Consider the following 19,142-nt stretch of genomic DNA (forward strand, 5'->3'; position numbering starts at 1 on the left):
ATTATAGATAAATGAGGATTATACTCGCATACAGTCACTGCTATGTAATGCAGATACCACATCAACTGACGTGCCCGTTGTAATGTCACATGCCAAGGTGACTCTTAAAATGGTCTTGTCACCCGATGATTCAAACAGCTGCATACTTTTTATAATTATTTGTTATTGTATTCAGATAACACTTCGTCATACGTACTTGTGTGGATGTTCATGCAATTTACTCAAAACCCCATGTTAAAAATAGTAAAGTAAACTTGAGGACGAATATATGAAATTATTTTCAGGAATAAAATTTAGAAAGTGAATTCATAACCAGAGTCTGTTGTTATGAGTTACCAGTGCCTCCCCGAAATAGTGCTGGAATATTACTAAAAGTGGCGTAGGGACACGCTCATTCATCATTCATCGCACATTTAATGTAATCGTCCAACATTATTCATAACTCCTTGAATGTTCTCCAGTATGCCAGGCTAATGCTAGTCAGGCCGTGTTTGTTGTCATTTTTTGCACACATGACAGGACACTGCAAAGTACGTTGAAAAGTCAACACCGGGTTACCTTGTATCGTCTGTCTCTCCGAGTTACCGCTCACCTGACAATATGCTCAGGAAAATCCTGTTTGTACTGCTCTCTGACAAATAAATAAATAGGGTTATTGCAAAGAAAAAAAAGCAACAAATTGTTCGTTTTCCACAACTACACCGATTGTGGGATATCTGGGGCAACGATGCATGCGAATGGTATTTGTATAGGTGTTTAATGCATTTTGTCCCTCTGGCTATGTGGGATGTCAACAGGTCACTGAACAAAACTGTGCTCGAACCTTTCATGATAAAATTGAAACAAACATTAGAAATGTCGATTCATCGACTACCCCGTCCTAGCATTGCATAAAAGTGTTGTTGAAAAGACTCAATATGCACTTCCGTAAATATCGTATGAAAGTTGTTTTAGCTTAAAATCATGCACTTTCAGAGCAGCCGGAACATGTTAAGTTTTCCTCGTGTAATTGAGTTCATTGTTATTCATTCGCAATGTGCGAATCACAACATACAATTACAGCCTGTGAAGGTGTACCCGATGTTTTTCAAAACATTAATCACACCCACGTAATATGATTTTAGTTATTATACTGGTGATAATGTGTATATATGTACACATCACACACACACACACATCACACACACACACACACACACACACACACACACACACACACATTGTGATCGAAAAAAGATATCGCATGAGACCAGTATCGGAATAGAACCAGTGGACTCGACCGGACAAGCTGGTGCAATAACAACTGAGCAACTGTCCCGGAAGGTAAAAATAGTTACATTGGCGTATATCAATACGTATATATCAAATGTCGACATATGGAGCGGAATTGTGACCAGTAAAAAACACATGTTACGTAGCTACTAACTATAGCCGCAGCTCGTTCACATTTTGGTATTTTCTTGAAACTAGTCAAAACAAATTTCACCATTTCTTTTAGCACCGCGAAGCCATACTATTCCGCAAAAATCTATAGTCAGCAATGTGAATTCCACTCAATAAATGAATATCAGTAAACAGATAAGTAACAAAAGTTCTCAAAAGAATGTGAGACGTGCGTTGGCATTCTGCATCAAAAAACATTCTGTTTCTGATACACGTTTCCAGTCCGCATATGGACATTTTTTCTGAACTACTATGTGCACCTACATGTATGCACTGCACTGACTTTAAATATATACTTTGAACCTATGCCTGCCTACCAGTATGCAAACATTACAGACCTTCACCTATGTTATACGCGCAAACATGGATTATATATGCCTACAAGTGTTATATATCGGCAGTGTACTCGGTACAGGTGCAAGTGCAACAGCCTGTTAAACGACAGTACATATAATTATGTTACCGTAAAATACGTCTGCCTCATAGTATAGGGAGTGAGCAACTTGGCTTAACGCCATTTTGCCATTGGCTATTTTATTTATCACTTTGTTGGAGCCCCTGGTTAAAGGAATGGAATGATATGGATAAACAAAGGAACAGTATCACCACGAATCTGGGATTCGAAGCAACTGTCACCATCTTATTTACATCCTACAAAAACGCAGAGAAGGAAATGGAGATATGCCATGCTGCTTGAATGGTTGGTTGGCTGGTTGAATAATTGGTTGGTCGTTTTACTCCATGCTACACCATCTATATGGCGTCAATTTGTAAATAATCGAGTCTGGACTAGGCAATCCAGTGATGAATAACAAGAGCATCAATATAGGCAATATGGATACGTGTGAAAGTGACATACTAATACTTTATAATACACAGTAGTCATGGGGACTATATATCTGTAGCAAATCTATACGTCATGATTCATACCGAACCTCACAGAATGCCGCCTGATATGAAATATATCAGCAAGAGGTAACTGAAAGTGACAAAACCCAGGATCCCAAATCAGAGGGTGGCGATGTATATTGTCAATTCTCATACACATGCACATATATTCTACTAAGTGTGTATATCTCCTGAGCAAAGCCAGCTAATTACCTAGTCTACAGTAATGCTGCTGTACAAGAAGCAAGACTATTGAAGCTGAGTGACATTATCCCTTGCAGATTACCGCGACTATCTCACTCGTAATCATACATATGTTGTGCTAAGTATAACACATCTGTGCATATTGGCCACTGGGTGTCACTGAACTACGTTATAGTGATATTAGACACCTTATAACGTGTTATAACATTGACTACGTTGCGTCGACAGTGTATGGACACTGGGAATTTAGATGAAGTATATCTTACGTTCATGTGTCAGGCAGGAGATAGCATAAAGTTTATAATAGATATAAGCAAAGTGTGTATATGCTGCAAAATACAAATTATAGCAACAGCATTAGAGAATAGGAATAATAAAACGTGTTGCCTGACAAACCATTGCCAACAGCAGGGCCATCAGCCAAGTTACAACTAGCAACAGAATCAGAGGTCTGTCTACACCAGTGTGTCCAGGCATCTGTGGCCTGTTGTTGTTGGGGCCAGGAAGCGTCTTCATGGAAGATCCATTAGTCTGGTCACAGAGATTGTATCAGACTCCGAGTCTGGCTGACAGTCCCTGAACCGCATGGACTTCCCTACTTCAATATCCTGTCTACAATGCTAAAGCTATAAATGAAGTAAGTCTAGATTTCCTCAGGTTCTGAATCCCTGGTCGCCCTGGGGTTCCTTTTCAATTTATATGGCTTTGTTTGTTACAATCAAAGGACGATAAACTTGAAATAAGGGTATTTGAAAAAAAATCCACACATAAGGAAACTGAGGTTTCAACATATTCACATGCTCACAGCATATACAATCCTATGTGGGTACAGTTGCCCAATGAAATCCAGGCCCACACGAGCCATGACATATGCGTTTAGAGGAAACGAACACGACATTTTGTAGACAAGTTTATTTCAATGATATGGTGAAACTACATTTGTATAAACATCTCGTTTGTCAGGACATTTCGACTGGCAAGCTGGAAGGCTACTTCTAGTATGGCAGATTGTTCAATCACAAGTGAGATTTACAAGACACTTAGACCACAACAAAGTCAGTGTTTGCTCACAGGATGTTGGGAGAAATATTAGGAGCTTACGGACATTGATTTTTATCTAAACACAGAGGTATTATCTGTGCAAATAGGATCCAGCATACAGTATAGAACTGACTCGGGGTGAAGTCTCGTGAAACCAGAAACCAAGTACCCGAATGAGGGAAACGCCGAGTTACATAAACAGGCCAATTTGTGGTAGATTAGGTTCGAAAATCAGGAACCTAGAAATCTCTTTTTCGATTTTATAGGGAACGTTTCAGTCTGTGCATATGGTGACGTTTTTCTCTTGCAAGGAGGGTATGGCCTTGAGTTGTGGGAAGATTCATTCTTGGATTGTATTAGAGGAATTGATAACGAAATAATGGAAGATTCGAACGAGGCGTAGAAGATTCGAAGGATGGCATATTGACCGGTTGAAGGATGTAATAAAGGTTTTTGGGGGGTTAACCATGGACTGTTACGATGTTACTGGTGTTATTTTTAACATAAAGCAAACAAACCCCGGCGAACAATCGATGAATTTTGTGGCTCAAAACTCCGTGTCTCTTTTAACAACCACGGTATCTTAACGTCATCAACAAACTGGTTCTTAAAGAATATTTGATATGTATTCATGTGTTGAAGACAAATTGAGAAATGCCGTTCTTCATTTGCAGAACGACAGCTGACCCTCTAAAATCAACGCAAAACAAAATTAATGAAAAACGATTTACTGACTAGCAACACAGGACACAACAGGCAACATCGTCAGTTGTAGTCTGGTACGTATTAGATTGGAATCAAGAGTAGTAGAAACATTAAGGATAAGATAGATGGAAATACCTTACCACGTGCTTATAACATGAGCGATCATTTGTCAGCACAACGATCTCACATAGGTCTGAGATACAATTATACTGATCCGTTAATTTCAAGTATTAATCATGAAATCAGACTGAAACGAAAGAAAGGTTCGAATGTCAATGATCTCCAAATCATGTGCACACTACCGATCAAATGACGATATCTCTACATTAATATAGGTCTCTTCTGGGACCATGAATCTATATATATTTTTTTCATTGAACACAGGAAAAAAGATAATATCTAAATTAACATAAAATTACCGCGTCGTTTGTAATGAGATGGCCAAATATGTGACTCTTGTTTTGTCTAGAAATTAGGTGCTTCATTATAAAATTTATGGAAATGTCGATATTGGTAACATCCAAACATGGCAAATCTGGTATAAAAATGACAGCATCTGCAAGGTACATGATAATGTTTAGACTGGCACGGAACTCCACTCTCGCCAGAATTCCTATTATTTTCATGTCGGAAGAGTCGTATACACGTGACCACGTGGTGACGCATTGTAATTACACCGAACGTTACAGAACATTGCATCGCAATATGCGTTCGTTAATTTATGAGATAAACATTACATCCATGCATATAAAACTGATGAGAAACACAGCTTGTTTTAAGACATCAAATTAAAAAAGATAGTTAACATGATTCAGAACAAGGCAAACGGTTATTTGCATGACAAGGGAGATAACTCTTGATTTCAGTTGGTCCCACTTGTGGTAAACACAAAAAGCAAGGAACTGAAGAGACAAATATCATAATGCTTCGTGGCATACGATGAAAATGGTACTTGCACCTAGTGTATATTCCATAAATGTTGTAGCGGTTCCCATATACGCCAAACGTAGCATTAAATGCATTCAAACATATATATATACACAGGTAGACATATCACCTGAACTTGAACAACGAGCACTAAATCATAATATTTTAACATCAATGAATCAAACCGATCATCGATCTTGATTAGGGCCATATAAGAAAACAATCAAGTCTTATTGGCAGTGATACCTTCATAGTCTATACGTAGTGCCGTCATCAGAAATTGAATGAGATTTACAATGTACATACTAAATATGTCGACTTTTCTTCGCCTTTAAACTGGAATCATTTTGAAGACATCCACAAGAAGCAACATAAATTCGCGAATCAATGCAATAAAAATATATACATGTCATTTTACATCAATAAAGCACAGCACCTAAAATGGCAAGTGAATTGGGAGGTGACATGTGTTATTGTCACGTGATGCCTGTCACGTGGTATGAGTGATGAACTGAACATTTACCCTTTCTCAGAGAAAACATGATGATGGTATCTTTGGTACATTGTTGTCAGTCAAAGAGGTTACACAGTTCCACTTGACACAAAATGGCTTATTGTTGACATGGTTACCATGGTTACCAAACAATTTAACACCTCTTCCGCGTTGACGTTCAACCTCCATCAACAGTCCGCACGACAAGATTTGGCGATATCATCAAAGGGGAGGTAACTCTAAGGCCCTAACGACACTTCTCGTTATTACACATTATTCACTTTAGTGAATCAGGTCAATATCAAGTCCATAAGTCAGTATATTCAGTACGTCTATCGTGCATAATATTTTGCCACTCCTTACATTGGAAAGTTTCTATTTGCTGAGGTGAGGGCAAAAACTTGATGACTTAGTCTTTCAGTATATACATATAAATAGATATAAGAAGTCTCCCAAACTTTCACTGACATTTTTGGATGTCAAGGTCAATGCATCTGTAGGAACAGCAGATAGGGTTGAACTTTGACTACCCTGTTTCCCTAACGTCTCGTTGTATCAATCCTCTATGTTTGGCTGACCGACGCTGGTTTTAATTGAACAATTTCAGATTGTCCCATAGATGGCGCACCAACTTCCGGTTCCGGTGTAATGCCGCTGTTAACAGGCACAGCCTTGGGAGGCGAGGGGGAAAACAGAGGCTCCGCGGCATGTTTGAGCATTAGGTTGGGGTCAAGACCCATGGATCTTTCAACGTCTTCAGGAAGGGGGTGTTGGCTCCGAGCAGATGGTGTTAACGCTGATATAGGTAGAAGGGCGGGTGGATTTGGTGGTGTAGTCAACGCAGCCAGTACTGCCGAGTTGTGCGAATACAGAGACGAATAGGAGGGAAGAGGCTTCATCTCGGAGGCTGGAATGAAAGTTAAGATGTGAGTGTATCCCAAAGAAGCTTTACACTCACGCATACAGCTGATCATTTCTGAATACAGGGTTCTTGAAACTTCTCCGACTGGACATACGATTGTCTTAAATTGTCACTGTTACTTGTGATATGAACAGGGATGCGTTCGCAAAGAAAAATACAGAAGCGGGTATCTTTCAGACACGATAGTGAGTCATTATTAAGTTTCTATCCCGATTCATACGAACACACCGTGCACACATAGACAACACTCAAGCGTATATGCATGGCAAAACGGCAATCGCTATGTTATTTAAGCAAATACATAAAAGAGGTTATATATTCAAAGGTTTGAAAGAAACAGGATCCAGCGAGAAACTAAATTAAAAAGGAATTGCGAAATAGAAACCCAAGAATGAGACGTCAACACATTTGTACTCTGGACCTTAATTTTCCTATATACTTGTTTAATCAAAAGACACATGTGTTATGCATTTATCAATTCTTCACGGGGCATACTGGCACGGTTATTGCTAAAGAGCATGTAGAAACAAACCAAAGCACCTGACTCAGCATTTTGTAATGTTTTGCCTGCAAGTTGTACCATTACTTTTAGATAAGCTGGAGATCTTATTTCATTTATGTACTTTATACAAAGTGTTGAGTCAGATTAAATGAAAGGCGAAAGAAGAAATCTCACAGTAGCTGGAAGGCATGACGGCAGAGTTCCAGTATGGCGGCTTACTTGGAATTGGTTCTGACCGACTGAGGGTTAGGTCATAGGGGCCTTGAGAGGACATTGGGGGAAGGGATGTTTGGGGGTGGGACATGTGCTGTGGTGGGGAGTGCTCAATCGAGTGGTTGTGCACTGGCAAGTCCTTGGGAGGTGTCCTGGATTTAGAAGAAGGGGTTTTGGGTTTCCTCTTTCTTGTCTGGATACCGTCCTTCTTCATAGACAGCGGCCGGTTGACCTGGATGGAATACAGAGGACATATACTCGCCAAGTTAGGTGTTATCTTACAGCACAAAATGAATGTTCTTTCACCAAATCTAGCCGATCATTTCAGAGTCGAGAAGAGTTGTGACTCGTGTTTCAGTCAGAGCTTTGAATGGAGCCAAGACGTACTTGTGACTCACATTATATTTGTCAGAAATTTTTGCATACCCAGTAAAGGATTATAGACTTCATTAATTGTATTATCGAAAAGAAATTAGTTCAAATCAGATACCTACTTTTACACCACAGAGTATTAACATTCTTTAGTTCAGATACAAGAGAGCATAAATTGATTAGATGCCCATGGTCCAGGTCAGGAGAGGACTTTCTGGATGTAACAATAACCTGCATTTCAGATGAGGGTTGATCACTCTGTAGGAAATACGCTTCGTCAGTTCCGACAGAAGAGATGTGTGTTCTCACCTGATGTAGCTTATAGTATAGACCGCACGCGTTGCATACGGGTTCCCCTTCACTGTTCCTTCGCCACAGGGTGGTGGTGGTTGTCCCGCAGTTTGCACAGGACAGGCCTATACGTCTGTTTCCAGTTTGCTGCTGTTGCTGAGAGAGAAGATGAAGAGGACATGTCATACAAAGAAGGGAAACATCACCACACATTTTTAATAAATTACGCAAAGAATATATATATATATATATATATATATATATATATATATATATATATATATATATATATATATATATATATATATATATATATATATATATATATATATATATATATATATTTATGAACACGTGAGGAAATGTATCCATCACACCAACCAGAATGGACTTCGCCATCTTCATTGGACCGCCTCCCGTCTCTGGAGGAGTGATATTAGCCACAGCGTCCCTCTCCTCCTCAAGGTCGGGGGACAAGCGGTGCGGGTAAGGGAGGGGCGACTTCATTATGAAAAAGGAAGCAAATTAAAGTCACAAGGTATGAAAACTAAAGGTCATTGTAAATACTAACCACAAGTTACTACTTGCATATGGCCATGTCTGTGTTAGTATTTCCACGGGAGGTAACTTTTACTGTACTAGAATATTACCAACAACCAATTTTCATTGAAATATAATACATGGTTAACAACTAACTAGGAACTGTTCGGATGTAACCAAACTACATAAAACAAATGAATTATTCAGACTTAACGTGAAATTAAGATACCCACTGTTTGGTTAAGATGAAGATTTTATGAAAACACGGACGTGCTGGCAGTAGCATATATTTCTATCACTTCGTGTTTTTTATTAATAGAAAAATATAGCTGTCTTTGGTGGAATTGTCACATTTAAACCACCCGTACCCCCCTGTGCTCTATTGTACAGAATGAAGGGACAGTAGTACCTTTTCGTATCTTATTTCTGTATATTTCTTTTCTCGTTCCTCTTCCATTTCGGGCTGAAAAAAAATAGAGAAAACTTTACAAAAATAATCAATAATAGAAGAGACAGGCTGTGATCAGGTTTTCGTTGGACATATTGCTTTGTGCTTCTGCACCCAGCAACAAATCTCGAGCATTAGGAATGGTGATTAGATCATGAAATGATTACAAAATTGCCAAAAATTGTTTGCTTGGCAATATTATTTGCATCCTCAGTTTGCTTATAAAGGACCACAGCGAAGGACCTAGCATTACAATGCATGCTATAAAAATATATATAGAAGCGTTATTTTCTTTGATTTCGCAGATTCCCTTCACGTGACATATAAACAAGGATTTACGACCTACTGCTATTATTGATCTTTATTTAATTTAATATATTTTATTTATATATTTTCTGTTCATTCATTGTGATGCTGTTAGTTACCGTTCTCCTGCCGGTCGGGGGCTTCAGTGGCGGCCTGTTGACGCCATTCATTTTATTGTAGAGTCCACATGCATTGCACAGGTAGTGTCCTGTGCCGTCCCTCCTCCACAGGGGTGTGGACACTGCCCCACAGTTGACACACTCCCGTCCCTCAGCATAATAGTCAGCGTCGGTTACTGCAAGAGACAGAGTGAGGGGAATGACAATAACCCAACACAAACCCAGTACTAACAGAGGAATAAGACCCTCAACATTTATGGTGGTGTATTCTGGATGCCTAATGCTCATTCTGTGAACGCATGTCTGTCAGGAAATCCTGCATGACATCTGTCAGAAAGTGAACCAGGATGCGATAATACCCATGCTTGGTTTGCTAGGAAATATCACTTGTATGATTTCTTTGCATCATGGATGATATGTGTCAGAAAGGGGACCAGGATACGATCACCCTCTGGTTTGGTTTGCTAGGAAATATCACTTGTATGCTTACTTTGCACATAAGGGCCATTGAGAGGGACCAAGGTAACTCTTGCTATGAACATTTCTTGAAAAAATTCACAAAAGCATGCTCGTGCTATAGTCGGAATCGAGCTATGGATTCTATACTTGGCAGCAATTTCTCATGGTTATGTAACCATGTTATGTTTTATCGAACAAAAGACACCAGTGATTTATTAGGTTTCAGTGAATAACTGCTTTATGGTTGAATGTCTTTACAACACAGCGGTCACCTTGTCACAGTGCCAATATTGTTCTTATAGTCTAATGGAGATCCTAGACATAAGTATTTTAATTACATTGGTCTGGTTCATGGAGATAGAAACCTACACCATTGGTTCATGGAGATAGAATAGAAACCAACACCACACAGGTTTCATGAAGTGTGAAATATACACGAAACGATTTTCCACCTTTACACCAGACAAAATAAATCAGGCATGGTTGCAACAAATATAATTTGAGAATATCGAGAACGTAAATAACGCATAGCCAAGTAAACATTAATCACCTTCGCATAACTAAGAAACTGGCGAATATAACGTTGTTTCAAACACTGAAATCGTGTGATGCATCTCAATTTTCAGTCTAACCTAATATTGATTTAAGACCAGGTTGTATTGTATTTGTAAGCAGGTTGTGAAATGTGGATCGACAAGCTGTGTACATCAGCGCCACGTGAGATATATAGTATATAAATGAGTGTTCCTTTCTGTTATGTGCCTTCATTTTAAAGTTCATTACAGTACTGATTTACAACCCACTTTATCCCAGGGCAAGGCGCTCCTGTTGACTAGCAAGTTGACATTTGTTGAAATACTGATAAACTATTCTAATCAAACAAAATTTAGAAGATTCAAGACATATATCTAACCAGAACAGCTAGCGGCGGAACATACGTCTTCGTGTGTTTACATCAGGCCTCAAGGTGACCTCTTAACTCGGGTTGTAACATGACGAAGGGTCACTCTGAAGAAAGGGGTTTAAACGCTCTATTTACACACTACTTCAATAGCAAAGCTGGGTCGTGTCGTTGTTGAGGGGTTAAGGCCAGTAGCTGAATCCAGTTTGCTAAATTAACGAGGAAAGGCACAAACTCAGCCAAAAGACTGAGCACATTTTGAATAATGTGACCGTGCCAAGCATCGATCCATGGTGGCAATGTGGCGTTATTAACTGCAGGCGGTATTGGACCAACTGTAGAGACCTCAACACATGACTCAGTTGCTAAGTCAGGGTGTTTGCTTTTACCATTGCTCTACCGACATCAAGCGGGACTACCATAAATTACCCCGGCATTCAAATTCCGCGGCTCCCGGTTCACCGCACGATCTGGGTAGAAATAACCACCAGAATAGAAGACTGGAGAGCGCTCCAGCCATTTGATCAAGCAAGGGAGAGTCTTGCCACCCCACCGAACGCTTGGTTTTATTTGAGCAGGTGCGCGCCATAACGGATTCTTGCACCACGAGAGCAATGAGTGTACACTTTGTAAATCCTGGTTGAATTCTAAATCTTTGGCACTGAGATTGAACGCCTGCGATAAAAAAGATTAATACATTTAATTTACGGTTGCATAAAAGTATTTCAAGTATCGAAACATAGCATCTGTTGATGACACCCATATGGTATTTGTCGTGAAGACATGAACAACACCGGGTGTCTCTCCTATCTCTGGTGTTTAAAGGGGTCAAATGAGCAAGTGTTACATCACGTGAAACTGGATTATCAATGAGTGTCGATTTTCTAAGGATTATCGATTATACATGAAGGTCACTATCGTGGCGAGATGACATTAAGTTATTGATTTTGGGAACGCAATGTTGAGTACTGTAAAGGGGAACAGGGAGGCCCCGAAATAGGCAACTCTCACCGTACTCATATATAATTCGTGTTGATATTTTACAAGTGCAAACATCTGCAGACAGTTGTTGAGTGCTCGTCAAACTGTTATTGGCGTTAAAACGTATTTATTACTAAAGGACTCTACTTCCTGCCTACACAGTCGAAATTATATCAGTAAACTGCGTATTGCACTGGGTAAACAATACCCTCTTCTACTGATTCTGTGTCAGTAGGGTAGGTTTTTGGCCAGAAAGATAACGTCACAACATTCTATTTTTGGTTTACCTATCGAAACAGCTTTATTGCTCGAAACTATGGTCAGACCTACATGTGTGCACAAACCCAAACAAATACCATGAACCTCTACCTATTGCACACAATGCTTACCTGTGTATCAATATCATTGACCTTCACCTAATATATACCCTCAAACATGGACTATATACCTACAAATATTGAATATTCACCTGTCGACACATAATACAGTCATAAATGTACACAAGTAAAAGAGCAAGGTAAAATGTATATTCACATATGATAGTAACAAATACTTGCATCGTCATGGATGAGTGTGTGAGTTGGGTTAAAGCCGCTTTGCACAGTGTGCCGGGTATAACAGAAGATCGTGACAGTGCAGTAGGGGAAAGTGTGTGTGTGTGTGTGTGTGTGTGTGTGTGTGTGTGTGTGTGTGTGTGTGTGTGTGTGTGTCCGTGTGAGTTTTATGTGTATGTGTAATATTATTAATGTTTCATGTGTGCCGTCTGTACAATACACACGTTACATTTGTCATTTTTGTAAATTAGCAACTTTGTAAATGCATTGCGTGTGCATCATGTGCATTATATTCATCATGTGCAATATTCCCAGTATATATCTGAGCCACAGTAAACATGAGTATGTTGCTACTGTACAGTATTCACAGTATATACCTGAGGCACATTACACATGAATATGTTTCTATCATATATTACATGTGAACATATTTCTGTTGTGCCATATTCTCATTAAAACGCATCTTGGGTATCTTATTCTCATATATACGAGTCTTATGTACAATATTAGATGAATTTTGCTCATTTTAAATGACACTCACAATGTCATCGTTTCATGTTATGGTAATACATCTACATTCAATTCATGTATACCACATACCAACGAATCATTAGTCCGCTTGTGGTGGAGACCTGAGGCATTAGTTTCTCTACTCGTTAAAGATGTTTATGATTTATATTTGTATGTACGTGCATTCGTCAGTTTTTTTTTCAAGTGACGGGTAGGAACCATATGGTTTACACTCTTCCATCTCGCCGAGCCGAAGCTCCGACGTAATGAACAAGCCAGGGTGTTTGATGTGGCTATGGGTATGCTAGCGACTAGTTGTTTCCAAACACATCTGTAATTTACGACTACAGTTAGACAATTGTTGATTCTGGCCACGCGGTTTGAAAACAGCCCAACTGTCGCAACTCTGAAAGCTTTGGGTTATAAGAGCCCGGATGTGATGTTAGTTGTCGGTTGAGATTGGACTCTAGCCTGGCAACCAAAGCTGCTAGCTCAGAGAACTCGTTCCAAATCGTTTAATCATGTCGCGACTCAACCCTTAGCAATCACATGCTGGAAGTAAGAGCTCAAACTCTGAGTCAAATCTCCTGTCTACACAACCAAGGCTACCTTTAATAATTACAACTAGAACCTGGCTTAACCTTCTTGTGTCAATAAGAATAAAACTCTCGATTGATTTATTTCAGCGTCAAGACTAGAGGTCCCGCCCGTGCAAGAGTCGGAACAGGGTGAGCAAGGTAACTTGCGTCTTGTCGGCCGTTGGGCCTGGTAATCCCGAGACACTTGTGAACACAACAAATTTATACACGGAGTTCACGTTTTCAAAGGTTGTTCACAATAATTCGTACGTTATATTCCTGATGTCAGCAGCTATTTACCAAATACTATTTCTTTAAGTACAACCATATTTCAAATGTTTGAATATACCACCCAAAACAAGTGAAAGAAGGTCATCATATGGCTCATTTACAAACTATTTGCCACCATGAACACTTTACTGTGTATGTAAGTGGCCATTTATATAACACATACGCGGTTCAGTCAGAAACACAACCTTCTCCACTGCGTGTACAGAAGGATATTGTTCCGTACTAGCGATTAGTTTGTCCGGAGAGTCTAAAATCTGGTCGATTTTAAGTGGAATGCTACCTTTGGAATCTACGGAGTTAGTGGTGACGACTGAATTTTGCCTTGACACTTCCAGACTGATGTGTTTGATGCAGCGAACATGAATCTAAATTGCTGAAAGCGTGTCATCTTAACCAGACGGCGCGATGCGTTGCCCATGACGTCAATATCTAGTTTGTTTGGACATGGCTGCATGCCTATAGTAATGGTAGTAAATATGACTGGAGCCTTAAAGAATAAACAAACAGATCAGTACTTTATGCAGCTGAATTATTTCACGACCAGCTGCAATGTTGTACGGTACATAATACACTATCAAAAAAAAGAAACGCATAGACGAGAAATCTATAGCAAAAATGTTGTATTTTCAAACATGCATAACTCGTCCACAAAAAAATACACTAGTTTAAAAGAAGCTAATGTCTGTACAACCAAGTGGATACCTTTCGATAACGGATACCCTGAACACGATGTTAACGACGTGGCGTGACCCCGACGTCGTGTTTCCTGGCTCTCAGACCAATCTCTTTGAGCCTATTCCGTAAAGTTTGACCAGGCATCCTCTGAAGTTCAGGCACCCTGGTTGCTGTGCTATCACCCGTGACAGTACGATCACGCAATTGTAGTGCCCGGATGGACCGATCTTGGGCTGCAGCGGTAACTCGAGGTGTACCTATAGGGGGGCGGTAATTTGCTATACATGTTGGTTGCAACGAGCTGCAAGCCATGGTATCTTGCTCATACTAACATTCAGACGCTTGGCACCAGAAGATTGGTAATCGCCAGCATGCATTGTTTCAATGGCGATGTTCCACGTCGCAGAGTCAAGACGTGTCGTAATGATTTGATCTTGAAACTTCTTCAAGACGAATGCCAATTTCTGAATGTATTCTGGATTTTTATGGCCAGACAGTGACTTCGCTTTTCTGCACAATTTCCACTGAAATGTGATTTCTGTTGCGTTGTGGCCTTTCTGATCCTTGTACGATATCTCATCAAACCCAACATTTTCAGGTAAAATCGATCTCTTCCTTGTACAGTTGTATCATGCTGTCAACACTTTTGTTACATATGTTGACGATTGTTTGAACACAATAGGTAATTAATCGACTGCATCCATGGGGTCTCGATGCAGGGTAAATACGCGTCAATCTGTGCTGTCAAAGAAACGACTGAACAGATCAGGTAGTATGGTTCATTTGAGTCGGTCATCACACCCAGATTGCCCGCAGTGATGCCTACAGTATCGATCACTGGATCGTCTGGTCTTGACTGCATTATTTACAGACTGCGGTTATATAGTGCGCCCTCAAACAAGAAGCAAGACAAAATCAAGTCGTATATCTGTTAACAGGTATGGTGAACGAGTCATCGTTTACCCGCTGCATTTGGTCAATATACACGCTCTGTTACATTGTTCTCAGTGCCTCACCACTGCAAGTTGATTTAGCCCACACAGCCCGTTTGAAGTACTGAACATACAAAACAAGCAATAGCTTCAAATTGTATATCTTCATCGATTTTTGTCCGATTTTTGCTACGGTCATTTTCAACAGCTGAAAACACAAACAAATTTACCACGAGGAAAGCAAGACCTGGTAAACATGCATTACATGACCATATCTCTTACATATGAATAGCACTATGCATTTTGTGCTGTTAGCTTTTCCTTGTTGCCCCTTTAAAAAGAACCATTTGCTTGTGTACATGTCTCGGATTAAACTAGCCCACTCCCAGCTTGTCGTATATTGTCTGTACATGTGTCTACAAAATGATCATTGGATAGTTAGCAATTAGTTCCCGAGCAAGGATCGGCAATGTTAATGTTTAACCAGATTTTATAATAAAGACTAGTCAAGGGATCGGTTCCCAAAAGTTCCACAGGGATAGACACTCGTTGAATTATGCACTCATTCATGCATTTTATGATGCTATTAATTCACATGTTTGTTGTTTCACACCGCACTCAGTAATACTCCAGATGCATGGTGGCGATCTGTAAAACGTGGACCAATATTCCAGTGATGAACAGCATGAGCATCGGTCTACACAATTAGGATACGATGACATGCATCAACAAAGTAAGCGACTTCCTTGACCACCCGTTCCCTGGCCAACCTGCATTATTTTCCCTACTGACCGCCTTGCAATGCTAAAGCCTAAATGAAGTAAGGGCGCCTTTTCAGTTCACATTTGTTTATTTGTTACTCTCGAATTTATTTATATTCATAAACGAAGCGTTAGTCTACCCGTTTTGACTCCCCTTGCGACAAGAATGGGTTGCAGAAAGCAATGCTATCGTGGATGTTCACGGGTTATTAAGTAACATGCATGCAGCGCCATTTCACATTGCTATCAAAACTATATGAGTTACACAACATACAATTCCCGCACACGACCACCCCGTCCCTGTTACCGTCAAAATATTGACATTTCAACGAGAGGAGATAAGAATGTAATCTGAGTCGTATTATTCTGTACAATGTGGAAACGGAAGCAACAAAACATTTATAGGTCCTTGATAAAGTAATCCTGATTCCGGGTTGGGTATCTGTACCTACACTAGGGTATAGCAGGCAGATAACACTATAGTCTTTCCACATCTTATTAAGCACTTGACTCTCTCACCTGCGCTCGCTTATCGGTGTTATTTATTGCCCATATTTGCCCTAAACTATCTATTGATTTGACTGTTTGTTTATTTTCTTTATCTGAATGTTTATTTGATAACCTCTTGAATCAAGTAATGTTTGTAGTGTTAATGTGTTTATCTTTGTATTTATTGTATTTCATTCATGGTTAACTGCATTTCATTCATGGGTAACTAAAGTTTACCCTTCAGATGCAATGGCGGATATGCATATTCTTTCGCATCAACTCTATACGCATATTCCTGTTCTGATTATATCAGTAATGTCATATATAATTACTTTGTACAGCAGGGTACGTACATCAGGCATGTCGGTAGAACGATAAAGATTGAACCACCTTTTTGTTATATCATTGTTAGCGGAACAGTGGTGTATATACTTATATGTGATCAATGGTAAAATACTAGGGGAAGGTAACGAGGCTGGTGTAAGTAATTACAATCTTACCTCACACACAAATTCGTTTTCTGATTGACTGGCTGCTCTCCTGTTATTTTCAATGTACCCCGCTTACAAGCCAGTAACATTTTATATGTACCCGCTGGAAATGCCGAACTCATTTAGTACTTCGTGGTAGTAATTTTTTTATCTCGAATAACATTGAATCACGTATAATGTACGGAAATGTTGGGTGATTTGCGAATGCAAATTCATGGCAGGGAGATAAATCTAAATCTCATTTTCTTGTCGTCTGCAAAATCTAGTGATGGCTACAAACAGATTTCTTACCGTGCTTCAAACAATTCAAAACTGACCGTGACGTTTTCGGTGAAATAATGTTCACAGGTCCCACGGGACCATGGATTGATGTACCCTCTATGTTTGTTTCTGTTCCCCTCGTGACCCGTGAACAACCTCTGATATAATGGACTCGTGGAGATTCGGGGTAGAATAGGCCTTCAGCAACCCGTGTTTTCCATAAAAGGCGACTATGCTTGTGGTAAGAGGAGACTAACGGGATCGGGTGGTCAGACTAGCTGAATTGGCTGATGCATGTCCTCGGTTCCAAATTGCGCTGATCAATGCTCATGTTGTTGATCACTGGATTGTCTGGTCCAGACTCGATTATTTACAGACCGCCGCCATATAGCTGAAATATTGCTGAGTGCGGCGTAAACTCACTCACTTGCTCTAATATAATATATACCTGTGAGACATAAAAAAGTAATGGCTTGGGGTCTCACCAAAGTGAGAAGTGTGGATAAAGAGCGATAGGTGAAGATCAGGGAGGCGCTAATTTTAGGTCAGAACCAACCATCACGAATCAAGAAAAAATAAATTTTTTAATTATTAGTATGTTTTACAGATTCAGGATGAAGATGCAGCAGAGAGGGTTCGGGTGATCCTGGCACAGTCAGGCCTGTAAGGCTCGTCATCAGCTCAGGGCCCAGTCTCCCGACAGCATATGGGACTTCTCCCATGAAAGAATAACTAGTCGAACCCACCAAGAAATTTCCGAAGTACATGTAGGCTCGCCAACACTGCAGCATCCTGCATTACCCAGATTGTCAGAAGGGCTGTGCTCCAGCTGGAGAACCGGATTACTGGCCTGATCCGCGCCAAAAGATCAGGAGGTACCAAACCACGGGCACCGAGAACAATGGGGATCCTGGCGACAGTGTACTTGGAATGCAAGCGAGACATTAAATTTTCAAAGGCAAGGTCCGCATATTTATCTTGCTTTTCCTGAATCTTGCCAATCACGTTGCTGTCAAAAGGGACAGAGAACATCATTATTATTACCATAACAATAATCACACTGGAATCGGAAGGCAGCTGTGGAGCTTTAAACTGTGAGTGACAAGGACTTAGTTTCCACATCGATGCTTGAAAACCTCTGAAACTTTGAGTCAAAAGGACGGAAGTGTATCCAAGATATAACCTTATTTGATTTTATGCCTCTGACTTTACAGTTCGTATCGTTGTGGAAGACATGGCAGACTCAGAATAGACGCGACGTCTCTTCAACTAGAGTGGTTTCCCCTTGATGAAAGGTCAGGCAGACCGATGGGTTGCCACGAAACGAATGTAAAAACACAATGAAAGTAACTGTTATTGTAACTGTATATAGTCATCTCACTGTTTCATTTGGAGCCCGTTCTGAGTGCCCATCGCAGATCGCCTTCTGTAACATGTAATAATAATTTAATCCTTAGGTACCGACGTTAGAGATGAAGCCAGGTTTTTCGACGACGGACTTTAAGAAAAACATTAACTAATATCATTACCCTACCATCATCACATGTTTTGGATAACAATCCAGCAATACAAACTCGCAAAGGCTCTCCAACAATTTGAAACAATTTGACATAAGCTATTGAGCAGCCTAAACCAGACTCGCATGATTATATACAATCAAACTGACTAGTGTTTGATATGTGAAAGACTGAGTTGGTGAGTTAGTCCGTGAGTAGAATAAGTTTATCTCTGCGTCAAAATTACGAGAATGTCAACAGAAAAGATTCCAGATGTAGCAGTTCAACAATGTTTAGTTGTGTAACGCCATATATTTGACTGCGGCAAACAAATAGTCGGATCTGGACT

General features: G+C 40.0%; 1 protein-coding gene across 9 annotated transcripts in view; it reads right to left on the reverse strand.

Annotated features, from left to right (window-relative positions):
• Positions 1 to 3,432: 3,432 nt before the first annotated feature.
• The window catches only part of LOC137278541 (transcription factor GATA-4-like), a 37,564-nt gene continuing 21,854 nt past the window's right edge, over positions 3,433 to 19,142 (reverse strand). For 5 of the 9 annotated variants that reach the window (XM_067810965.1, XM_067810964.1, XM_067810962.1 and 2 more), the window contains exons 3-8: positions 9,415 to 9,590; positions 8,951 to 9,004; positions 8,383 to 8,502; positions 8,020 to 8,157; positions 7,300 to 7,570; positions 3,433 to 6,608 (exon numbers count right to left, since the gene is read on the reverse strand). In XM_067810965.1, coding sequence (XP_067667066.1) covers positions 6,265 to 6,608; positions 7,300 to 7,570; positions 8,020 to 8,157; positions 8,383 to 8,502; positions 8,951 to 9,004; positions 9,415 to 9,590 — 1,103 coding nt within the window. In that variant the 3' untranslated portion in view covers positions 3,433 to 6,264. The remainder of the gene's footprint in view (positions 6,609 to 7,299; positions 7,571 to 8,019; positions 8,158 to 8,382; positions 8,503 to 8,950; positions 9,005 to 9,414; positions 9,591 to 19,142) is intronic. The other 4 variants (XM_067810970.1, XM_067810969.1, XM_067810968.1 and 1 more) reach the window with 1 other exon arrangement.

Source organism: Haliotis asinina, chromosome 3, assembly GCF_037392515.1.
Source record: "Haliotis asinina isolate JCU_RB_2024 chromosome 3, JCU_Hal_asi_v2, whole genome shotgun sequence".
Classification (NCBI taxonomy): Eukaryota; Metazoa; Mollusca; class Gastropoda; order Lepetellida; family Haliotidae; genus Haliotis; species Haliotis asinina.